This window comes from Engraulis encrasicolus, unplaced genomic scaffold, assembly GCF_034702125.1.
Source record: "Engraulis encrasicolus isolate BLACKSEA-1 unplaced genomic scaffold, IST_EnEncr_1.0 scaffold_36_np1212, whole genome shotgun sequence".
NCBI classification, from domain to species: domain Eukaryota; kingdom Metazoa; phylum Chordata; class Actinopteri; order Clupeiformes; family Engraulidae; genus Engraulis; species Engraulis encrasicolus.
Window position 1 is genome coordinate 514,919 of NW_026945665.1, and position 27,083 is coordinate 542,001.

Consider the following 27,083-nt stretch of genomic DNA (forward strand, 5'->3'; position numbering starts at 1 on the left):
AATTCTGTGTTTCTTCATGCTTGACCGAAGATATATGCATGTAACACAACTTGCGTTTCGAAGATGTCTTTTTTTTGTACATTTTCGGTCGAGATTTCGTCTTCCTCGGTACTAGATGATCGACCATAGACTTGTATTATTTCTATGATGATCGACCAGCTCCTTCGGTAGCTGCTACTTCCGTTTACTCCTCATCTCAGCTGACATAGCAGTTAGCTGATTCGTTCCTTCTGATGACGCTTCAACCGTGGCACCTCTCGAGGCGAAAAGTATTATTACGCCGGCCGAATATCTACATACGCCTCGGAGACAGTAGTTCGTCATTACACGTTGCGAATTTGAATAGCCTTGCAGTGCGGACTATTCCGAACAGAGGTTTTAAATCCTCTATATAAGTCTTTCTTTTTTATGAACTGAATGTCTGTTTGTTCGGAGGCTGTGGAGCGAAGTTTGGTTTCTGAAGCACTTTTCGAGGGTCACCTTCCGGCCTAAACACATAGGTCAACTTAATCTTATTTTAGCACAGTTGCGCCGCGAGAACAAAACGTCCAGGAGGACTTCTGTTCAGACCTACAGTGGGCTACATAACACGGGAAGTAGAGCCAGGTCAATAGTCAGGAGTTTGGGAAACGAAGCTAGGCTACTTTATAACAAACTTATTCTCATAAAGTCACACAGTAAGCCTAAACACACACCAGCATTAATATAGACCACTTTATTGAAATTTAACTCCGTTGCAGATAACATTTGATCCCACTCACAATAGTGTTCAGTTTAGCCTACTTTCCCCCAACTTTTTATAGGCCTAACCAGTGTTGGGCAAGTTTATCAAAAACTGTAATGCATTACTGGTTACATGTTACTGTCTTTTAACTGTCAAAATAATCCCTTACACTACAATATTATTATATTTAAAACATAAGGCATTACACTACTTTTGCATTACTTTAGTTACTCTCACCAAAAGAACTGCAAGCCTAAATATGGATCTGGCAATTTATTACAGTGTAAATCAAGCTCATGAATCATGACTTTTTCACCTCCCATCCAGGAGGTGTTTTTGGCAGCATGCAGACTAAAACCTATTCGGAAATAACTTCTTTCTGATCCACCACACTGAATACCACTAAAATCCAGGTCATTTTAATGCATTGTAACTTATTTTAGTTATTTTGTTACTAAGTAAATATTACAGATTTTGCCCTGTAATGTCTTACATTACTGCATTATAGCAAAAGTAATGCATTACAGCAATTAATTACTTTTGTAATGCATTACTGCCCAACATTACCTATAACAGCAGAGGGCTCTCAACAGTACAGTCACAGAAATGAGTACACCCCTCACATTTCTGGAGATTTTTAAGCACATCTTTTCATGGGACAACATTAAAGTAATTTAACTTTGACACAATGAACAGCGTACAACTTATATAGCCGCTTCAATGTATTGTTCACACAAAATCATTTGAAATACAGCCCAACGTCTCAAAATGCACCTCATTAAGGGGATCGTGACCTGCTCCAGTCTTCAAAGTACATGCATATTTCTATGCTAAAAAAATCAACTGTTCACTGGGGAATGTTGATCATGAAGGAGTGCTGCTTCACTTTTGTCTCTTTAGCAGGTGCTCTTTGGTTCAAGGAAATTAAGTTTCTTAAAATTATGGTCAGACTTAGCTCCAGTTGTGGCTGTTGATAAGGTCTACAAAAGATTCCAAGGCACACTGCTGGTGAAGTTAAAAAGCCTTTAATTAAACGGGCTGACGCGTTGCGACTACTGTCTTCTTCAGAGCCTAAACACTGACTAATTCCCAAGTCCCTATAACAGGGAGAAGGCTCAGGTAATCAAGTAGGACTAAGTGGCAGGTGCATAGACTCCACCTATCAGTCAGTTAGTGGTGCACCATGACACACATAAAAACATCACACACAAGTTAAAAACAATTATACTTCTTATGAGGACTAAAGTAATCACTTCATAAGGACTACAAAAAACAGTTCATCTCAAAGTATTCAGTTAAGCATAGAAGAGAAATTAAGCTTTACTTTTAGGTCAAACTATGTCTCCCTCTTGTGGTCATTTTGTAAATATTTCTTAATCAAGCATGTAAAAGTAAACATTAAATCACCTACTACTATAGGGGGCCTATATTAATTGCTCTGAAGAAGACGTACAATCTTATAATTACAATGATCACATTTAAAATGCCTTTATAAAAAGGGGGTGTAGTCCAAGTCTTCATTAAGTCCTGGCCTTGTGAGGGCTTTTAATGTATATATCCAGTAGGTCTCCCTCTGTAGTAATTTTTTAAGTTTGTCCCCTCCCCTTTTGGATAGCTCAATTGTCTCTATTCCCATTGCCCGTAGTGACTCTGGGTTGCATCCATGGTGTTGCTTGTAGTGCTTCGCCATTGGGTAATCCTCATTTCCTGTACGAATTGCATATTTGTGCTCTGCTACCCTCTGTTGTAGTTTTCTTTTCGTCCTTCCAATGTAGAAATGTCCACATGGGCAGTACAGGTAATACACCACATAAGTGGTGTTGCAGTTGATGTATCCTTTGATGTAATGGGTTTTTTGCGCATGCACATCTGTAAATTTATTGGTTTGCTGCATAGTAGTGCAGTGGTTGCATCTCCCACATTTAAAGAACCCTTGCGGTCTCCATGCATATGCATATTTCTTTTTGCTGAAATTCATCTTTCCAATATTTCCAACTGTCTGTGAACCATGTCTTTACTTTGTCACTGATGAGACCAAGATTAACAATTTTGCTTTAAACGGTGTCAAGTATGTGTGATGGTCAGGGGCGCAGATATCTTTTAAAAACTGGGGGGGGACATTTTCACAACCAACCGTCCGTCAGACTGGGGGGGGGGATTATTATTATACACTGAATATCATTTTTTTTATTGTTAGTGGCATATTCATCTTCCGCTAAATAATTGTATTTGCTTTAGTAGGTCTACTACTACATGAACCATTTTTAAATCTTGATTTAAAGAATATATATTTTTAACAAATGTGTAAACCGCTCCAGCTTTACAGATTCTACTCAGAATGTGCACGAGTCTCCCTCCCACCAAGACTCCCCCGCCCCAGCGCGCGCTTCTAAACACACCTCTCCCATCCCATCAGCAGGTGCTATTTTCCCAACCAATTCAACCTTTAAACAGGACAACTGTGTCAACAAATTTCACGTTGCACTACTAATGTAGGCCTACAGCAGGCTATGCAACAGTGTGTGATTTATTACTGTAGAAATTTTAAGACGACCAGTCTCGCAGTGGCCTATTGCATGTACAACACAACCTCAATCCAGGCGCGGTTTTGGGGCGTGTGATATTGGGGTCTCCCCCAGATTAGACATTTTTGATAAAATAACAACTTTGCTTTAAACAGTGTCAAGTATGTGTGGTGGTAAAAAGTGACAAAGAAAAGTCTCTCATCTGTGAAATGCAGCATGGTAGTGGGGCTGACATGGTTTGGGACTGCATGAATGCCGTCAACAAAGCTGAATCTCACCTTTAAAAAAAACTTGCCGGTCAACATGTACTTTGACCACTGAAGTAGTTGGGATTTTAGTCGGGCTGGACTGGGATTTAAAAAAAAATACTGTAAGAGAGAATCTCAATAACATTTTCTTCTGTAGGCCTATATGTATACCTGAATGTTAATTGATTCAGTAGGTCTTTAAAAAAACAAACAACAAAAAGCATGTTAAGCTATGGGCCACGCTGAGTGAGGAGGTGAGCCGCATGTGTGTTTATAATTTCGGACAAGTTCAATGACACGCACTCGCCATTCCAATTTGTGTTTCAGAATTTACAAACCAAAAGGATTAATTTCTTCAAAAATGTACAACAAAATTGAACAAAAACGATTAAAATGCTTTCAAAATGGAAAAAGTAGGCTATTTACTTATAATTGTATATCTTGATTATAATTGTATATCTGAAGTCCTAAAACTGAGATCAGAAAATGGAAGACTTAATGACCAAAAACCGCATGGCCTTGTCTCTTGATCATGCCCATGTTTCACTCTAGGCAAAATGTATTTTTTTTCATACTCTTAATCTCCAACACCATACAGTTTTGATGCTATCAGTTTTAAAATGATTGATCTTGGGATCATGACATGACATGACATGAGAGTATGAGTCCCATTAACCTTCATTTTTGCAGGGGCGGGGCCACAGGGGCCGTTTATGTTCGGTAGGCGAAAATTGTGAAAATCTGCCCTTTCTGTGTTCATTAAATGGTCAATCTTCCTTTAGTGCAATGTAATTTCATTTGGGAGGGTTGTAGCTCATTTGAGTCCTGAGGTTGAGAATAAATGAGTAGTAGCGCTGTAGATGGCGGTAGCACACTTCTCGTGCAAACACCTCAAAAATAGAAGAAGAAGAAGAAGGAGACAACGCCCCCTCAGAGACAGTCTATAAGATTTTGGCCCCCTTAGGAGACCCAAATTGAGCACACTCTTTTGCATTGGGTGGGCATGTTTTGAATCCTCTTTATTACTACCGGTAATCCAACCTCTTTGGCTAAACCCTCCGAGGCAGTGTGCTCCTTACTGGTTGTTGTCAGTTGCTGCAATTTGTTTTTATAACAGAAGAGGGAGCCAGAGACTCACACTTTACCACTGCCATAGAGGCCTGTTTCTGGCTGATGACCTACTTTTCATGTGCCACTTCACCATGGAACTGATAACCCTCTGTTCATATCACACCCCACACATGGCAATAAAGTGTTATCCAAGGAAAAGGGGGAGGGGGGATAAATCACTGGACACTACTCTCCTTTGCTGTAAGGTTATTAGGTGAACAATGTGTTTCGCTGTCACTTCATCAGGTTCTCTCTTTATGAACTCAAACCTCCCACTTCCTGGGCCCGGATCAACTGACCCCTTTACCATTTTCCAAACAGCATGGTCAACCCGCCTCCCTAGGTTGGCTACTGGTTGACTGCCTGGTGTCTGACAAAGTGGATTGAGTTCTCGATTTTTTTGGGAGATCAGAAATGTAACATATACATGTTTACGTTGTGCCCCCACCAAGTCAATGCAATGTATGTGCGCCCCTGGCGGCCCGGTGTATTTTACCAGTTAATAAATCAGTTAGATTCCGATCAGTGATCGCTCCGTTTAATGTTTGTTTATTTGGACACTTATATGTCAATAGACACAACAGAATATTACAAGAAACATACAATGTATTTACATTGCTCTTGGCCTGACTAGGAGGACATGGCCTGGCTGACTGCTAAGTTGTCTCTAAAGCATGAAGGCTGGACACTGTTGCTGAGCTTGGGCTGATGACTTGTGACCATCCAGCTTCCTCTTGATCACATTCCAGAGGTTTTCAGGTTGGTTCGGGCCTGGAGTTTGGGCTGACTGACCTTGTCAGGGTATTGATCTGGTGGTCCTCCATCCACACCTTGGTTGGCCAAGCTGAGTGACTGGTGCATTGTCCCTCTCTAAAATTGTTCCTCTGCGTTCAGGAGTGTTGTCAGAACATTAGGAAACAAATTTTGGCGCAAGGTAACTTTATATGTGGGAACAGCAAGGCTGAAATCGGTCAGATTTTGCAGATCGTTGCAAATGATGCGTCTCTGAGGTCACATACAAAGGTACCTTGGGCCAAAACATGATTCCTTCTGTTTTGACAATGCCCCTGAACGCTGAGGACAGTTTTTTAAGGAGAAGGACAAAGTGTTGCACATCAGTGTCAGATACACCTTCTACCGCTTGGACTTATTAGCTGGTGGTCACCCCAGCCACATGTTGAACCAATCCGTTTTCAAATGATGCATTCAAAATATAGTGGCTTGAACCTTTTTTTAAAAGTTAAGGCGTACTTTATACTTTATACGCTTGTACTTTAAGTAGGTTTTGGTCCAAATCTATAGTCCTACTTTTTCACTTTTACTTGATTAAAAAGGTCAAGATACTTCAACCTTTTAAGTAGGCTTAAGAAATATGTGCAAATCCGACAGCATTCCAAAGACACGATGGCGAAAGAGGCCATTACGCACGAAAGAGGCGGAGAGTGTCTGGATTCTGATAGACAAGAAATGCAGTTCATTATCCACCCTCCCGTCCTCGCGTTGTGCCCTGTGTCCTCATGCTTCACTGACGCCCCGTCTCCGTGGAGAAAGCAATTACAAGTTTAGCCGCTGTCAGGCTGCAACAACCTTCCCCCGCTCAACATCCCGATTGAAAATGAGAAATGCTATTTTGTGCTTTTGAGAGGTATTGAATAAACCCTCTATAGCCTAGTCGGCATCATGCCCCCGTGCCTCCCAGGACGAGGGCACAAACGCACGGAGTGTAGACTAGGCCTACGGTAGGCTAGGCTACTTGTTGGCGTGAACGCTATGTTTTCCATTTTCCCTGACTTCCGTTTGCCTTCCACTTGCGCGGTCATGAGTCCTTGCCACTGATCTCTACAGCATCTGCACAAGCGTCTCCGCGGTCCTTCTGACACGTGTTGGAGTTGGCGATATTGTTTAGAGATCTGCTGTGCCGCCCTGTTCAACCAAGAACGCGCATCATCTCGACAGAAACCGAAAGTAATTTCATTCCTGGTGGGCTGTGGCGTCCGTTATTTTCTTATTTTGGTACGTATTCTTGTTGTATTTATAACATTCATACCGGTAGTCTACTTGTAGCCTAATCAGCGGCATCGAGAGACCTGGTCATTCGGGGCTGAAGTAATTGGACTCACAACACTATAGTCATAATCTTAATGTAGTACAGTTGCGCGAGAACAAAACGTCCAGGGGACTTCGGTTAAACCTACTTCGCATTCCATTGCACAGGACGTAGGCTAAGTCAGGAGTTTGGGATCCAACGCTACTATAATACAACAAACTTATTCTTATAAAGTCACACATAGCCTAATATAGGCCGCATTATTTAAATTTAACCCCGTTTCAAATAGCCTAATATTTGATCCCACTCACAATAGTCTTCAGTTAACCCTATAGGCCTATATTAACCAGACTTGGGCAAGTTACTCAAAAACTGTCGGCCTAATATTAGGCGAGGCCTACTGATACTGTCTTTTCGAAATAAGCCCTTATTACAACATTACTATATTTAAAATGTAAGGCATTACACTACTGTTGCATTACTTAATTTACTCTCAAGCCTAAAAATGGATCTGGCAATTTATTACAGTCTAAATCAAGCTCATGAGTCATGACTTTTCCACCTCCCAGGAGCCGTTTTTGGCAGCATGCAGACGAAAAACTATTCGGGAATAGCTTCTTTCTGACCCACCACACTGAATACTGCTAAAAATGCATTGTAGCCTAATGCATTGTAACTTGCCCTGTAATGTCTTAACATTAGGCCTACTACATTACAGTAAAACATTAATTAGCCTAATTACTTTTGTAATGCATTACTGCCCAACACTGCCTATAACAATCTCACAGTTAGATACCAGCCTCATTGGTGTCCAGGGATTCTTAACCATAGGGCCGCGGACTAAAGTTGTGATCACAACCTCCAGGCCCACAGACAACTTTCAATAGCCTTGGTCTCATTAGCCGCGCTTCAGCGGCCCGGGGCCGCCCGGGGCCGCCCGGGGCTCAGGAGAGTGGCCGGCTCGGAGCTGCCGGCCCCGGGCCATTTTTTGCCTGATCGGACTCATAGCCGACCCCAGGCACATTCAGGTACACGCCTTGTTTGTGAAACGTCAGTCGGGCACAGCCCACTTTCACCCCAAATCACAGAAGGACAACAACAGAACAACGACAAAGAATAACAACATGCCCATTAACAACATGCATTCAACCAGCCATTATTGTTTAGCAATCGTTCAGCACTTATAAGAAGACGGTACTTAGAGGTGTGAATGCAGATTAAAACATGGCAAAGCTAGCAGCCATGTCAAACTTGTAGCCCAAGTTAAAATTTGAATTGGATCATGATATGCGAATCATGAGAATTGAGCACACAGCACCAATATCAACAAATATGTATTTATTTTCTATCACTAATGACGGACATTTAGGTAGTGTGCTTGTAGGTCCAGGTAAGATGACTGTCTCGTCTAAAAACGAACATTACACAAACTAGCAGTGCGCTAAAACATGCTAAAAGCATGCTAACAAAATCATCACCTGGAGTCTGCCTGATCTGACACCCAGACCAACGAAGCTAATTTGGTCAAAATCCAAAAAACAAGAAGTTATTATCTTACTCTTGGCGTAATCACAGGTACTTGTGGGTTGAATCAAATAATTCCAGAAACTCGTCAACAACTCCAGAAAGTAATGTGATGATGCTTTGTTTATTAACTGTAGCCATTCACTTGAATGGAACTCTGCAGCACTCATCTGCTTGTTAATGCGGACTCTGGGGGAGACTGCCTGCCGCAAGTGTCCTGCTACGGAACACAGAGAGATGAACCATGCACGCGACTCTCAACACAGCTGTAGTGATTAACCAGCCATGGAAAAAATAAAGTGAGACTGTGAATTGCGATGTTTACAAGGAAATAATTTTAATCAATAACAATGAAATACCCAAAAAAGCAATACCCATGTCAGATTCGAATATTAATGGCCAATTAATATTCGTTCGAATGTCTCGAATTTTCTTAACATTCGACTTATATTCGAATATCGAATATCGAAGTCAAAGGCTTAGTGGAAAGCATGCCAAATCACGATAATGGCACAAGAGTTGGCGGCTAAAAGCAGAAAAAAGCGACATGACTTAGCTATGACATCCCAAGTTTAAGTGTAGCGGTGCCCATGATGCCCTGATAACAACAAAAAAGTTATGTTGGCTAAATAACTTTAAAAACACAAACAGAAGTGCCAAGGTTGCATCTTATGAAATTATGCCATAAGAAAGCCAAACACCCCAAACTAATGCTTAACCATAATTTGCCCAGAATTTAGCGATAAGTCCCCCATGCAGCCACATTATTACACAGAGGTTGACCCCGCCTCCGAGCCTCGGCGGTGCTAGCTGGCCCATCGAATTCGACGGGCCAGGGAAAGCGGCCCTTAGCCCCACAACCTGGCCCGGCGGCCATCTTTAGCACCTAGCCCCCTTTTGATGAGATCACCATCAGCCCCCTTTTGTCCGGGCCAGCCCGGGGCTGGCCCTGCAGTGAGACTAAGGCTAATTTCGCACCAGTGGGCTGCGAGGGCTGTGGGGTGGGACCGCTAGTTATCAAATATGAGCATGCAACTTTTCCCTCAAACGCAAGTCTGTCATACCCTGATAACAATAATGTAGGCTAATGACCACACCCGCTGTTTTTTGTTGTTGTTGTTGGGTGGAGATTAATCAAGAACAACACGGTGACACAGCCTGTGATGGTAACACACTTTGCAGGCTATTTGGAAAAAGCGAAATAGCCTGCCAACCGCTTCCCAGCTGATTTGGCGACGTCTTCTGTGTCCTAATATCCTCCAACGGTTAGGCTGCTCAAAAGCTAAGTAGTGAGGCCTACTTAGTCTTTATCGCTTATACTTGTCCAAGTCTCCCCAACATGACAGTTCTTTCACAAATTTTGATTGATACTGGAAGGTTTTCTGTGCGGCTGTGGCAATTCTGTCGAGCACTGTCATGCAAACTTAAAGCTTCCAACAAGGTATTCAAATGTGTGAATGACTCTGTCTTGCTAAACTTTGATTGTATTTGATGAGTGAGATGAAATGAGATTAATATTAACGTTAATTAATACACGGTATCCCTTGGAAAAAATATTTTAGTAATAGACTATTTATTTATTTATAATTTATACCACAATATAATATATGTTAGCCTATATTATATCATAATAATATAATATAATATAATATAATATAATATAATATAATATAATATAATATAATATAATAATATATACATGGGTGTGTGCCCCGGGAAACTGTGCACTGGAAAAAAATGGGCCTTAAAGGGACACTGTGCAGGAAATGGTCAAAAAAGATACTGCAACTATGCTGCTTATTGAAATTGGGCTGCCTATTGCCAAATTTGATCTTTACATGAAAGTTTACTAAGTATTAAACAAATATTTTCTAGTATGGTCCAAGTACAGTCATTTTTGCAGCTAAAATGGCTATTTTTGGAAATTCAAAATGGCGGACCATGGAGAAGATCCCCCTTTTCATGTATGAAAAGTACAATTTTTCCAGTCATAATGAATACTTAGAATTTGATGCTGGTGGTAAGTATTCATGAAAAAGGTAATATTAGTGAATAGGCAGCATGAATTCTGGAAATAAACAACTAAAAATCTCACACAGTGTCCCTTTAAGAATCCAACTTTAGGCCTAATTTCAAACGCGTCAGGCTACATTAAATATAACCACATGCAGATTTTTTTTCACTCTTCACAGTGTTGTAAATACTCTATCTGGACTTCAATGAAGGAAATAATGAAGTCCTTTTTTTCAGTAGGCTACACTTTAACTGTCAGTGCTGTCCAACTGTCTATTGGCCGCACCTACACTTCACCAATTACACTGGCTTCCTATCCAACAAGGAAGCCGATTCAAAATCCTCCTCCTCGTCTACAAGGCCCAGCACAACCTTGCACACTCCGACATCACAGGTCTCCTCACCCCATACAGTCCCAGCCGCACACTAAACTAAAAAATACTGAATCACACCAAGATATCACAAAACACGCCCACCCAATGCAAAAGCACGTGCTCAAGTTGGGTCTCCTAAGGGGGCGTTGTCCCCTACTTCTTTTCTTTTTGAGGTGTTTGCGCAAGACGTGCGCGCTACCGCCATCTTCAGCGCTAAGGGGACTTCATTGATTCTCAACCTCAGGACTCCGAAGGTCTCCTAACCGAAGGTCTCCTAAAGGACATACAGATTTTATTCTTGTGTACCTAGTTTCTATTTTTCTTTTACTTATTTATTTTCTTTCTAATCATTCTCATATTTTAGTTGTGATGTATGAATTCATTATTGCTTTATTATTACTTCTGTTTTTACTCTGCTTTATGTAAAGTAACCTCGGGTGTCTTGAAAAGCGCTTAAAATAAAATATTTATTATCTTAATCTCCCAGCGACGGCTACGCTCTGACTATGGACTGGGCACACAAATTACCAGGGATTAAACCAGATGACCGATCATCTACAGACCTGCCCGGTGCTCAATCCATGAAGAGTGACTGGTCAAAAGACAGCCCACCCAACATGGCTCCCTCCATGAAGAGTGACAACTCAAAACTCACCCCACCCAACATGGCTCCCTCCATGAAGAGTGACAACTCAAAACTCACCCCACCCAACATGGCTCCCTCCATGAAGAGTGACTGGTCAAAAGACGCCCCACCCAGGATGTCCGAAGAGAGAACGTAAGCAGTGCAAACATCAGCATCCAGGAGGAGAGTGTGTGTCAACCGTAGTCCGTAGGATAATAAGTCTATGTTAAGCCTCTAAGGACCATTTACCATCATGGTGAAATGAGGTGTATTTCTGATGTCAATGCTGTAAAGAGTATTTTAAATGGTCCCCTCTACAGGATTGTACAGGTAGCTGTTAATACCTGCTGGGCATTTCTGATGTCAATGCTGTAAAGAGTATTTTAAATGGTCCCCTCTACACTATCATGTGTCTTGTTTCCTCTGATGTTTGTATTTCTGTTCTCAATGCTACAGTATATTGCAGATAGATTTTACATTGACAAACATTTACATTTAAATTCTAGCTGTGTGGAGTGGCAATATGCTAAGGAACCCATCACATGCAAGCATTTTTTTGTGACAGTAGTTGCATAGGGATCTTCAGATTGCCAATTGAGGTGTTCACGCACAGTCCGTCCCCCTCATGTCTCAAACTAGCCACCTCCTAGTCAACCCATCAGCTCGGGTATGGGAGACACAACATGATACCGCTGAGCTAAAGGTCCAGCCCGATGTTTGTATACAAGAAACCAGACGAATGTTTATATACAAGAAACCTATGTATATATAGTGTATGTTTAGATGGTCCCTTGTGCACTAGCATGTGTGTCTTGTTTCCTCTATTGTTTGACTCCATCAACTGCAGGGCCATGGACTCTGGCTACTCTCCATCTCAGGCTTCGGGTTATCCTCCATCTCCGTCTTCTTGGAGGTATGTATGTTAGCCCTTACAGCCCACAACACATCACTGAATATCTGTAGCAACTAGCATGCAGTGGCTTAACCTAGAAGCTACAGTACTACTTAGGCTACAACCCACCACTGTAACTGTTTGTTATTTATGGAAGGAGCTACCAGAGGGAAATAGGGGAGGGTCATGTGATGTACTGTGTTGAAGGGTCAACAAACATCATATGACCTGAAGGGAGCCATTGAAATGTAGCATTTATTTACTAGCAAGTGAAAGCCAACATCTGTGATACGTTAGCAAACAGGCTACATAGTTAACTGCACTGTGAGAAGGTAAATTCCTCTTCAAACTGGTTTTGTGTTTTTCTTTTATTATATTTATTGTAAGGATCATGCAATTTGTGCTATTTACATAGGCCTACATAATGTCACAGAGGTCTGCACGGAGCCTCTGTAGACTGTCAGTGTTGCAGTTACTCAGGTGGTTGCAGTGCCTGATCTTTAAGGATTTGTTCCCCAAGCCCTGAATTGGTCTAACCCAGAAGGCTCACATTGTCTTCTCTCCTGCAGTGTGTTCTCTGGACCAGTGCAGTGTGATGTCTGCAATGACCCAGCAGTGAAGCGCTGTCTGACATGCATGGCCTCCTACTGTGAGGTCCATGTGAAGGACCACCACACATCTCCAGACCTGGACAGCCACGAGCTACAGCATCTCCATCAACACAGCCTCTGCCCGCAGCATTACAAAGAGCTGGAGTTCTACTGCAGAACCGACCAATCAGCAATCTGCTCACGCTGCTTCCTTCACAAACACAATGGGCATGATGTCATCGAACAGGTGAACAAGATCCAATGGCTGTCACACACATAGATGCAGGTAGAGCACAGGTGCTCAATACTAGCAGGGATAGCATCACAGCAGCAACAACAACAACAATTGCAATTATAATAATTGCATTTGGGCTGGTTAATATAGAGCCCTGATTGCAATAATTTTTGTGTGAAAATGCTTAAGTATGCAGATGGGGCATTTTCCATCATGTGTATTTGATACATATTTTCCATCATACAAGTGTATATAGTATATTTAAAATGATGCACATTAAAAAGTTCTTGCGACGTGATGGAAAAGCAGCATTTTGGTCCGGGGGCCGCATGTAATGCATGTGCTTCTTCAATATCCCTAAAACGGTGATAGAGAAGCACCTAGCATATTTGCTATGTTGATAGAAATCACTTGGACATTTCTGAAAAAGCTAGAAAAAGAGTCCCACTACTTACTGTCCGTCATAATGAGGGCAAACGCCCTAAACATATTAACATGCCATACACCATCTGGCTAAGATTTGCCAAACTGCACGCAAGGGCATTCCGGTCAGACAGGTGGTATGTTCCATATATGGGCGGTGCAATGGCTCTTCCACCCAGAGTGTTCTCAGCTGCGTCGCGGGTTGAGTTCAATGTGAGAGGCTGAAGTGGCACATCAGTAAAGATGACGGATAGATTGTTCATCCAATCACAAGCAAGGATTTTCGATTTGCTTGCACCACCCTGCCATCTGCTTCTAAACATGTCAAAAACATTGAAGGAGAACTGAAACCAAATACCGTGGCCATTTTGATGATGATTTTTTTCTTTTCATTTTACACCATACTATTCATTTAAATTAGTCATTAGTAGGTGAAAGAAGACTTTTGGTTGATGGATATTCAAATTTGCTGGTGCTCCTTATTATAAGCAGTGTTGGGAAAGTTCATTTTGTACGTGAACTAGTTCAAGTTCAAGTTCACAGCTCTCAGAATTTTTTCAAAAATTCACTAGTTTTTTCATAGTTCACAAGATCAATGAACTAGTTCATTTCAGTTCACCCCCCCCCAAAAAAAAAAAAAAAAATTAAATAAATAAATCAAAATTCATTAACAATTGCTCCACAGATAGCCATTATTTAATGGGTTAATTAGTGTTAACAAGGACATTGCTGGATATAACTGTATTTTAGTTGTGCATTAGAGCAGCGGTTTATTAGTAGTAGTAGTAATAGAGAGTATAGTCCTTAACTGTGTTTTCTGCAGTGTTGGGAAAGTACATTTTCTACTAGTTCATAGTTCAGTTTACAGCTCACCCCCCATGATGAAAACAGTGTAGGCCTAATTGACAAAGCCCATATTTAATTAGGCGTAGTTTTAACAATGAGATTGTTAGATATTAGTCTACTGTATTTTAGTTTTGCATTAAGAGTGGTTTATCAGTAGGCCTAGTAGTCCTTTACAGTGTTTGTTGTTTAGACACTGTGTGTGCTGAGTGATTTCACTTATTTTCGGACACTGTATGGACTGGACTTAAAACGGGTGCGTGGATTCTGTAACGTTTTCCTGCACTGTTGTTCTCTGTCTCATGCGCAAAATGTGCAATCCTGCAACATGCCAGTAGACAGATTTCTCTTGTTGTTGTTGGTGCTGCGCGCGGCGCATTTTAACTTAAATAGTGAAGCGAGAGCACTCCACACTTATTCCAAACGCCCTGAAGACGGTCGCTAGAAGCGTTCATCTAAAAAGTCACGGGAAGTCAGAAAACTCGCACATTGCTGGCTGGTTGCTGGCCGCTCTGATTTTAAGTAGAGCTATGCCTGCTGTTTGCTTGGTCCCGCCTCTTTGCACGAGACGAAAGACAGTCTGAGAGAATGGTGTCTGACGCTGTCAGAGAGAATGGATAAGACATAATACTAGACTCTCTGACACACGTGTTTAGTCGCGGTTTCTGCAGGAATATTAATGAAATCTGGTAACTACGGAATGAACGGAATGATGAACTAATGACAGTGTCGTTCATGGGCTCCAGAATGAACGCGTTCATGGTTCATTCATCATTTTGTAAATATTTTACGTTCAGTTCACGTTCGCTCAAAATATGAACTCGTTCATTGAACGCGTTCGGGTACAACACTGATTATAAGTGAGCTGTTACCAGAATGGCAATGACCAAGTCGTAATGTATTACTAAAGGCCCCGTGCACAGTACTATAGTAGTTAACTTTCAATGTCTATTACAGCGTGCCACAGGAGGTACGGCGTGCATTAAAGGGGTATGCCACTATTTTGGGGCTTAATACAGTTAAAATCGTTGGCTGGGGTTTATAAAGGTGGTAAAGTGTCTTATTTTTCATGTAAGCCGCTGTCTTGTTTTAAGACAAGTTAAAAGAGGGAGCATGTCGCTAAGCTAGTGAAAGTCAATGGATCCGTGTAGCATGTAGCAATGCTACATGGATGCATTGACTTTCACTAGCTTAGCGACATACTCCCTCTTTTAACTTGTCTTAAAGCAAGACAACGCTTCACATGAAAAATAGGACACTTTACCACCTTTATAAACCCCAGCCAACGATTTTAACTGTATTAAGCCCCAAAATAGTGGCATACCCCTTTAAGGGGCCACAAAGCTTATAATGATACTGATGATGACGACAACGACGATGTCGATGATGATGATGATGATTTTTTTTGTTAATACAGACTCCTGAGAAGACACCATCAGAGAGCTTTATGAAAAAAGGTATATCATGTTTTAAATATTTCATGCCATGTTTTTATATTCTGCAGCACAGGCCGCATAAACTCTGATGTTTCTACGTCGTTCTGCAGATATCCCTCCTCCTGGGCAGATCAAGTTTGTATCAGTGCAGTCAGACTCAGTGTCATTACGCTGGTCACCTCCAGAGGGCGCTCCTGCTCACCGCAGCTTCAAGGTCACCTGGACAGGAGGTCAAAAACATTGCAACTTTCCAGTAACAGGTGCGAGATTGGACATGACAGGGCTGACCCCGGGAGAGAAGTACCACTTCACTGTGGCCACCCTCAGTCAAGATGGCCGCCAGAGCACACCTGTGCAGGGGGCTGTTTACACAGGTGAGATGTGAAGCTTTTATATTACTTATCACAGACACAACACTCTCTGTTGGGTTTGTAAGGCAGATGAAACCACTCTTTGTTTATGTTGGTCAAAGATGTGATACCACTGTTACAAAATGGTAACACAAGGGAGATCACGCAAGGAAAAGGTTTGTTATATTTAATAAAAAGTCGAGGGGAGAGAACCAGGCTAAGACGACCATGCCACAAGAAGGACCACTGATTAGCATATATGCTACATGAACAACCTTGTAAGAACCCAAAACGTAATAACTGCCCATAACGTAATAACTGCCCATAACGTAATAATTTGGCCGTAATAAAACCCATAACGTAATAACTTGCCCATAACGTAATAAAAATTCCTTACCCATAACGTAATAACGTCCTGCCCATAACGTAATAAGTTATTACGTTATGGGCATGTTATTACGTTATGGGCCTTACACTAAAAAAAAGCTTTGATAATGTAATAACGATGCCCATAACGTAATAACTGCCAGTAACGCACAGATGACTTCAGTATTTGCAATGCACTTTACTATTGTACTGTTCATATTTCGTCTGACCTCTATTGTTGCAGCAAATAACAGTGACTGGATATTTAAGCGGGCTTGCAGAGCAAGGCCAGATTCTAGTAATCTCTAAGTAAAGTTTATGCTTGCTTGCTTGCTTTATTCTCTTGTGCAGGTCGGTAAAAATAGAAAATGGATCTCCTCCTAGGCCTTTCCAGATAGAGACACCGTTCAAACACTAAAACGACCGGCTCGGCTTGGAGATCATTTGTTCTGCTATAGCGTGTCCGTGTCTCTTGTCGTTTTTCCGCTTTTTGGCGATTTTGTGCAAGTTTGGGTCCCCATTGAAAACAATGGTAGAACCTTCATGAACCAAGGTTCCGCCACTCTAAAGATCAGAGTGTAGGAGGCTTTTTCGTTCATAAAACATCAACACTTTCACCTAGAAGTTTAGTTGACGCATTGTTAGCGAGCTCTATGGGATGTCTCCAAATTGTCAAAGTTTTATCTCCCAACTCCCATTACTTTTTAAATGGCAGGTGTGTAAAAACGACAGGGCTTTTACATTGGTTTTCCCATTGAGGCTTGAAGTGCCTTTTTCAAGAGGTCAGCGCATGTCCCACAAGAGGTCTATTTGTGACTGAACCGTTTAACCTATAAACTTCATTCAGAGACTGTTAGAGAGATCACACGTATGACTCCAATCTGTAAGCAGGACACGTGCCAATTCCTTTTAGTTTTTTTTAGCAACATCAAGCTAAAGACAAAAAACTGTTTCTGATTCTGCCCTCTGCCTTAGAGCACCATACTAACTGCCATTCAGTCAATCAGAACAGGTGCAGCCAATATAGGGTTCCATCTCAACTGTCACTTTCTCTCAACATTCTATTCTTAACGGGCAACTGCTCTGTAGTTCTAGAAGTCTATTGTTCAGCTCTTCAATGCAATGTAATATTGTCTTGCTGTAATGCTTTTCATAGGCAGCTGCTTGGCCCAATGGTAAAAGTCCTGCAATATGGAGGTTGGGAGCTTGAATCCCACTCGGACTCATGTTGATTTTCAAAATTATATCATATGCAGTGTTCCTTATCCAATTTAAAAAATACCATGTATGTCATTTAGTATCAATGACAAAGGTGCTGGATTAGAGATATGGAGGTTGTGAGTTCGAATCCCACTCGGACCCATGTTGATTTTCAAAATTATATCATATGCAGTGTTCCTTAGCCAACTTAAAATACCATGCATGTCATTTAGTATATCCCCAAAACGCAGAGCTACAACACTTTCAAGATGGCTGAATCCAAGATGGCTGAATTGTTTGGCCCATAACTTCTGACTGGGTGGATGGATTTTTTTCCAACATTTCTTTTAGCTTTGTTTTCTCAATAGTGCTTTGTTTCATCTCTGCCCCAAAAGGCAAGCCCGCTTCCAGCATTTTCTGTGAGAATGCAATCTATCCTTATCCTCTGCATTTCCTATGTGTTCAATCCAATTGTCTAGCTACGAAGTTTTTAGCTATTATAATGATGACGAATACATAGCCTACAGTGTTCAAAATTTCAATTCCTTTAATGCAAACATTTGAACTGCAAATTTCATACATGAACTACACAAATAGTGAAATTAAATGTCTTTTGTTTGTTATACAAAAAATAATGTTAATTAAAATGACAGACTGCTATTCTGTATAAAATTCTATTTTACCAGAATACTTTTCATCATATTGAAATATAAAACACACACACATACTGTAGCATCCTCAACATAAACATTAGGTAAAATGAGTTCAACATAAAATTGGCATTACTTTCCATAAATATCATGGCTGAAGTGTTGGAGTGTGCTGTGATCTTGCTTTGTTCTGACTCAAACTTTTAAATGTAAAAAATGTAAACAAACAAAATATGCATACTCAACATAAACATAAGGTAGAATAACATCCACATACTGTAATACTGACGTTACTTTTTCCAGTAAATGTCCTTGATCTTGTCAATTCCGTAGCCTACATGACTAAGAAGTATCCACGCTTTCATCCATTGGCTGTTCTCGCATAATAAGCCTTTCAGTCGTGTGCTGAGAAGGCTGCTGCGTCCAGCAGCCTTGTACAGCTTCATGATGCTTATTGATATGTCACCTCCACAGTCGCCTTCAAGTAGGCTCTCCACAAGAGCATCTCATATATTTTTTTTGATTAAACATGGTGCACAGCTGACGGATCAGGTGTGACACTAAAGCGATGGTTCAGAGTAGATTCACCCTAATGCCATTTGAACCGTGACATCCATCCAGTAGTCCACCCAAAGTGTTTTCTGGCTTGGGCGAACATTAGCAGAGTTACCGAGTTATTGTATGGCTATTCCGAATAGCTTGGCTTAAGTGCTATTGGGCATTCACATACATCTCCAAACCTACCTCAGAAAATTAACATGTCATGACACCAAACTTCTACAGTAGTACAAATATGGTCTCTATTCACCAAACTAAGCATTTGGAAGTTTGGAAATAGTGCTGGAGTTTATTATTATCAACTCAAGCTGAATAGATTCTGTCCTGCTAAAGCTTTGCCATCAGGGGCAGAGGCAGGATCAACATCAGAGACATAGACTGAGTCACCCTCAGACAAGGAGGCAGCTTCAGCACCATGGCAGAAAACTACTCCGAATCATCACTTTAAATGCCCCAAGCATGGCCATATCTTGTTCAAGGACAAAACCAATACTTTTCTGTAAAACCTCTGAAGGTTAATAGGGAGCTCCATGACACATGGGTTTTTCAGCACCAGGGGCAGAGGCATCATCAACATCAGAGACAGAGGCAGGGTCACCATCAGGAACAGAGGCAGGATCAACATCCGGAGTAGAGGCAGGGTCACCATCAGGGGCAGAGGCAGGGTTACCATCAGGGACAGAGGCAGGGTCACCATCAGGGACAGGGGCAGGATCAACATCAGAGACATAGGCAGAGTCACCATCAGACAAGGAGGCAGCTTCAGCTAAGGCCAAGACCTTTAGGTCTGAATACGTCGAACCGGACCGAACTGTTTGATATACCCACAAAAGGGACTTGTGCTTCCTATGAGGACTCTTGTGCTTCCTGTGAGGACTCTTTTCAGTGTGTTCTATTTTTATTTTCAAGCAAAATAGTAAAATGGCCCCTGCTGGAAAACAGCCCCCTCTATTCTAATGAATCTATTCTCTTAATCCACTTCAATCTCAAATGTAAACTAGACTGCCTGTGCAGTCGCCTTCGACTGCTTAAGGTATATCCCCGAAACGCGACGCTTCCAGTCCCCCATCATTCCTACCACTCCCGTCCACCATTTCGTAAACGTATATGATACATACAGACGTGACATGACGTGCATAGGCTTAAAACCAAACGACTATTGTGAAAATGAAGCAAAAAATGGGGCAAATGGTAATACTGTTTTAATGGTTCAGTGGATATACCACATTAGGTACAGTGTAATAACCAGTGTAACAATATTTAATACAATGTAATTGTTTTACTTACATCATGTGTTTGTGCGTAAGTGGTATTACATGGTATTGCATATTGTTACACTGGTATTACACTATATTACATGGTATTGCATACTGTTACACTCGTTATTACACTGTACCTGATATTGCATATTGTTACACTGGTATTACACTAGTATTACATGGTATTAAATATTGTTACATTGGTTATTACACTGTACCTAATATGGTAGATTCACTGAAATGGTGAACCATTAAAATAAGGTGTTACCGGGCAAATCAATCCACCCAGTCAGAAGTTATGGGCCAAATGAAAATTTCGCCATTTTGAAAGTGTTGTCTTCCAAACTCGAATCAGTTCATGAACCTACCCTAGAGCATTCACACACAAAATCTGGGACAAATCCATCCACCCGGTCAGTAGTTATGGGCAAAACAATAATTCGGCCATCTTGAATTCAGCCATCTTGAAAGTGTTGACCTCCAAACTCGAATCAATTCATGAACCTACCCTAGAGCATTCACACACCAAATCTGGGACAAATCCATCCACCCGGTCAGTAGTTATGGGCAAAACAATAATTCGGCCATCTTGAATTCAGCCATCTTGACAGTGTTGACCTCCAAACTCGAATCAGTTCATGGACCTACCCTAGAGCATTCACACACCAAATCTGGGAGAAATCCATCCACCCGGTCAGAAGTTATGGACCAAACAAAAATTCGGCCATCTTGAATTCGGCCATCTTGAAAGTGTTGACCTCCCAACTCGAAGCAGTTCATGAACCTACCCTAGAGCATTCAATAATAATAATAATAATAATAATTGTATTTGTATAGCACTGTGTCATACAAGGCATGTAACTCAAAGTGCTTAACAAATGGGAAAAAACATTGTTAGAGATAGAATTAAAAGGAGAGGAGAGATAGATTTAAAAGGAGAGGTATAGAGGAGAGGCAGAAAAAGCAGGAAGGCAGAGGAAGAAGAGATAGACAGAGAATGTAGAGTCATAAGGTCAACGTAGGTTAGGACCAGGATTCTTAGATGTGTAAGGTCCATAGTGGCTGGGCCTATCATAAGTCATAGATAGTCACACAGAGATTGGGCGCTCAGGTGCGGCCCCTGGTGGCGTCAGGGGTGAGGAAAAACTCCCTTTCGCTTGATTCATAGTTTCGCTTGGTGTCACACACCAAATCTGGGACAAATCCATCCACCCGGTCAGAAGTTATGGACCAAACAAAAATTCGGCCATCTTGAATTCGGCCATCTTGAAAGTGTTGACCTCCAAACTCGAATCAGTTCATGAACCTGCCCTAGAGCATTCACCCAAAAAATCTGGGACAAATCCAAACATCCGTTCAAAAGTTATCGCGTTAACACGAAAGACCTTACGCGGCGGCGGACGCGGCGGACGCGGCGGCGGCGGCGGTGCACGCAAAACCATTACATCCCCGACGCTCCGCGTTTCGGGGATATAACTAGACTGCCTGTGCAGTCGCCTTCGACTGCTTAAGGTATATCCCCGAAACACAACGCTTCCAGTCCCCCATCATTCCTACCACTCCTGTCCACCTTTTCAGAAGCGTATATGATAAATACAAAATATTAAAGAAATATATTTAATATCTATACATAGATCAATGACATGCATAGGCTTAAAACCAAATGACTATTGTGAAAATGAAGCAAAAAATGGGGCAAATGGTAACACTGTTTTAATGGTTCATTTAATGGTTCATTTAATACCATGTAATACCAGTGTAACACCAAGTACCAATTTTGTACTACATCATGTATTTTTGTGTAAGTGGTATTACATGGTATTGTATAATGTTACACTGGTATTACACTAGTATTACATGGTATTAAATATTGTACATTGGTTATTACACTGTACCTGGTATTGCATATTGTTACACTGGTATTACACTAGTATTACATGGTATTAAATATTGTTACACTGTACCTAAATAATATGGTAGATTCACTGAAATGGTGAACTGTTAAAATAAGGTAGTACCAGGCAAATCAATCCACCCAGTCAGAAGTTATGGGCCAAATAAAAATTCTGCCATTTTGAAACTGTTGACCTCCAAACTCAAATCAGTTCATGAACCTATCCTAGAGCATTAACACACCAAATCTGGGACAAATCCATCCGACTGGTCAGAAGTTATGAGCCAAACAAAAATTCGGCCATCTTGAATTCAGCCATCTTGAAAGTGTTGGCCTCCAAACTCGAATAAGTTCATGAACCTACCCTAGAGCATTAACACACCAAATCTGGGAGAAATCCATCCGACTGGTCAGAAGTTATGAGCCAAACAAAAATTCGGCCATCTTGAATTCAGCCATCTTGAAAGTGTTGGCCTCCAAACTCGAATAAGTTCATGAACCCACCCTAGAGCATTAACACACCAAATCTGGGAGAAATCCATCCACCCAGTCAGAAGTTATGGGCCAAACAAAAATTCGGCCATCTTGAATTCAGCCATCTTGAAAGTGTTGACCTCCAAACTCGAATCAGTTCATGAACCTGCCCTAGAGCATTCACCCAAAAAATCTGGGACAAATCCAAACATCCGTTCAAAAGTTATCGCGTTAACACGAAAGACCTTACGAGGCGGCGGACGCGGCGGCGGCGCACGCGGCGCACGCGGCGCACGCGGCGCACGCGGCGCACGCGGCGCACGCGGCGCACGCAAAACCATTACATCCCCGACGCTCCGCGTTTCGGGGATATAAATATAGGCCTATTTCAAATAAATAATAAAATAAAAAAAATAAATCAAATAAATTGTAAAATGTATTTTACAATGCATCACAATAAGATAATATTTGATGTTCAGATGTTGTCAGAAGCTCATTTAATTTGGTACAATGGTACAAACTGCACACAAGTATAGTGTTTCTATGAGGTCTTTCACATTGGAACGATTGGACAAGGCAGCATGGAATTTCCCAAGTTATAACGAGACTGCATTCCCACAGAAAATGCTAAAAATGCCGTGTGTGCTAAGTGCTAGCATATTTAGCATAAACCATCTACTCTGAGCTACTGCATATAGCATTGAAAACTGAAATAGCCTAACAGACAGTCCAATAAAACATCTTAAAATAATTAACCTTATTAGTATCTTTGTTAACCTACTTTTGTTGAGTAAGACTAGAGTCGTAGTTAATCATTTCATTTTGTACCATAATTAGCATTTTTAAGATAGTTTGTATAGTAATCATATCAGCTAACCTGCTTCAGTTTAGAAACAATATAAAACTAGACTGCCTGTGCAGTCGCCTTCGACTGCTTAAGGTATATCCCCGAAACGCAACGCTTCCAGTCCCCCATCATTCCTACCACTCCCGTCCACCATTTCGTAAAAGTATATGATACATACAGACGTGACATGACGTGCATAGGCTTAAAACCAAACGACTATTGTGAAAATGAAGCAAAAAATGGGGCAAATGGTAATACTGTTTTAATGGTTCAGTGGATATACCACATTAGGTACAGTGTAATAACCAGTGTAACAATATTTAATACAATGTATTTTTTTTTACTTACATCATGTGTTTGTGCGTAAGTGGTATTACATGGTATTGCATATTGTTACACTGGTATTACACTATATTACATGGTATTGCATACTGTTACACTCGTTATTACACGGTACCTGATATTGCATATTGTTACACTGGTATTACACTAGTATTACATGGTATTAAATATTGTTACATTGGTTATTACACTGTACCTAATATGGTAGATTCACTGAAATGGTGAACCATTAAAATAAGGTGTTACCGGGCAAATCAATCCACCCAGTCAGAAGTTATGGGCCAAATGAAAATTCCGCCATTTTGAAACTGTTGTCGTCCAAACTCGAATCAGTTCATGAACCTACCCTAGAGCATTCACACACAAAATCTGGGACAAATCCATCCACCCGGTCAGTAGTTATGGGCCAAACAATAATTCGGCCATCTTGAATTCAGCCATCTTGAAAGTGTTGACCTCCAAACTCGAATCAGTTCATGAACCTACCCTAGAGCATTCACACACAAAATCTGGGACAAATCCATCCACCCGGTCAGAAGTTATGGACCAAACAAAAATTCGGCCATCTTGATTCAGCCATCTTGAAAGTGTTGACCTCCCAACTCGAAGCAGTTCATGAACCTACCCTAGAGCATTCACACACCAAATCTGGGACAAATCCATCCACCCGGTCAGAAGTTATGGACCAAACAAAAATTCGGCCATCTTGAATTCAGCCATCTTGAAAGTGTTGACCTCCAAACTCGAATCAGTTCATGAACCTGCCCTAGACCATTCACCCAAAAAATCTGGGACAAATCCAAACATCCGTTCAAAAGTTATCGCGTTAACACGAAAGACCTTACGCAGCGGCGGACGCGGACGCGGACGCGGCGGCGGCGCACGCAAAACCATTACATCCCCGACGCTCCGCGTTTCGGGGATAAAAATATATATTTAATTATATCACATTAACATAACATAATAAGCAATATTACCATAATTGGTAGTTTAATATCATCATTAAACTAGACTGCCTGTGCAGTCGCCTTCGACTGCTTAAGGTATATCCCCGAAACGCGACGCTTCCAGTCCCCCATCATTCCTACCACTCCCGTCCACCATTTCGTAAACGTATATGATACATACAGACGTGACATGACGTGCATAGGCTTAAAACCAAACGACTATTGTGAAAATGAAGCAAAAATGGGGCAAATGGTAGGCCTAATACTGTTTTAATGGTTCAGTGGATATACCACATTAGGTACAGTGTAATAACCAGTGTAACAATATTTAATACAATGTAATACCAGTGTAACACCGCCATTTTTTTTACTTACATCATGTGTTTGTGCGTAAGTGGTATTACATGGTATTGCATATTGTTACACTGGTATTACACTATATTACATGGTATTGCATACTGTTACACTCGTTATTACACTGTACCTGATATTGCATATTGTTACACTGGTATTACACTAGTATTACATGGTATTAAATATTGTTACATTGGTTATTACACTTTACCTAATATGGTAGATTCACTGAAATGGTGAACCATTAAAATAAGGTGTTACCGGGCAAATCAATCCACCCAGTCAGAAGTTATGGGCCGAATGAAAATTCCGCCATTTTGAAAGTGTTGTCTTCCAAACTCGAATCAGTTCATGAACCTACCCTAGAGCATTCACACACAAAATCTGGGACAAATCCATCCACCCGGTCAGTAGTTATGGGCCAAACAATAATTCGGCCATCTTGAATTCAGCCATCTTGAAAGTGTTGACCTCCAAACTCGAATCAGTTCATGAACCTACCCTAGAGCATTCACACACAAAATCTGGGACAAATCCATCCACCCGGTCAGTAGTTATGGGCCAAACAATAATTCGGCCATCTTGAATTCAGCCATCTTGAAAGTGTTGACCTCCAAACTCGAATCAGTTCATGAACCTACCCTAGAGCATTCACACACCAAATCTGGGACAAATCCATCCACCCGGTCAGAAGTTATGGACCAAACAAAAATTCGGCCATCTTGAATTCAGCCATCTTGAAAGTGTTGACCTCCCAACTCGAAGCAGTTCATGAACCTACCCTAGAGCATTCACACACCAAATCTGGGACAAATCCATCCACCCGGTCAGAAGTTATGGACCAAACAAAAATTCGGCCATCTTGAATTCAGCCATCTTGAAAGTGTTGACCTCCAAACTCGAATCAGTTCATGAACCTGCCCTAGAGCATTCACTCAAAAAATCTGGGACAAATCCAAACATCCGTTCAAAAGTTATCGCGTTAACACGAAAGACCTTACGCGGCGGCGGCGGCGGACGCGGCGGCGGCGGCGGCGGCGGCGGCGCACGCAAAACCATTACATCCCCGACGCTCCGCGTTTCGGGGATATAACTACATTGTCACAGCCCCTAGATGTCTGTTCCATCAGGGCATAAAAACAACATTAGCTATTTACCTCCACCAAGGAGGTAATGTTTTCGGTCGCGTTGGTTTGTCTGTCTGTTTTTCTGTCTGTTTGTCAGCAGCATAACTCAAAAACTAAACATTTTTGGACAAAACTTTGTGGATTTGTTGATAATGACCCAAGGAAGAAGTGATTAAATTCTGGGGGTGATCCGGATCACGAACCGGAACCAGGACTTTTTTAAAGATACTGTCAGGAGGATAGCTCAAAAACGAATCAAGTGATTTGGACGAAACTTTGTGGAGCTATTAGTAATGACCCAAGGAACAAGTGATTAAATTCTGGTGGTGATCCGGATCCGGAACCAGGACTTTTCAAAAAATTCTTCACTATCTAGACGTTTTAGATTTAGGGTGTAACATGGTCAAATGTATCAAGCAGCATCCTTGGTGGAAGTCTGCGCTCTCTGAGTGCTTCTAGTTACATTTTATTTGCTGAATAAAATTTAGATAGTTAACAATTTAGTATTATTAGCATGGTTAGCAATACCTGTCAACCAACCTTAGCTAATGTTAACTTAAAACACTTGGCTACACATTTACCATTGTTGCTATTTGACGCTATTGGCTTTTTTATGTTTCAAGTGGGCCCAAATGATTACATTACTGGCAGTTATTACGTTATGGGCATCATTATTACATTATCAACGCTTTTTTTTAGAGTAAGGCCCATAATGTAATAACCTGCCCATAACGTAATAACTTATTACGTTATGGGCAGAACGTTATTACGTTATGGGTAAGGAATTTTTATTACGTTATGGGCAAGTTATTACGTTATGGGTTTTATTACGCCCAAATTATTACGTTATGGGCAGTTATTACATTATGGGCAGTTATTACGTTTTGGGTTCTTACAAACCTTTCTTGAAATCTGCTTAAAGTTGCACAAGGTAGGATGACGTCATTTGTGTGGTGCCTGTGGCATGCCTGTCTCAAAATCTACACAGTAATGAAAAAAGCTGTTCAAATAAGCTTGCTGTGAGACTGTTCTAAAGATGTGAGATTGGTTTTAACCTGGCTGTGTGAAATCAATGAGCTCCCACTGAAGTGCAGCCTCGTCCAAGG

At 41.2% G+C, this 27,083-nt stretch overlaps 1 protein-coding gene across 1 annotated transcript in view; it reads left to right on the forward strand.

Annotated features, from left to right (window-relative positions):
- Positions 1-27,083, forward strand: part of LOC134443781 (fibronectin-like) — a 270,346-nt gene that overhangs the window by 237,821 nt on the left and 5,442 nt on the right. The window contains exons 3-5 of the mRNA XM_063193374.1: positions 12,652-12,919; positions 15,591-15,630; positions 15,720-15,983. Of these exons, the coding sequence (XP_063049444.1) occupies positions 12,652-12,919; positions 15,591-15,630; positions 15,720-15,983 (572 nt within the window). The remainder of the gene's footprint in view (positions 1-12,651; positions 12,920-15,590; positions 15,631-15,719; positions 15,984-27,083) is intronic.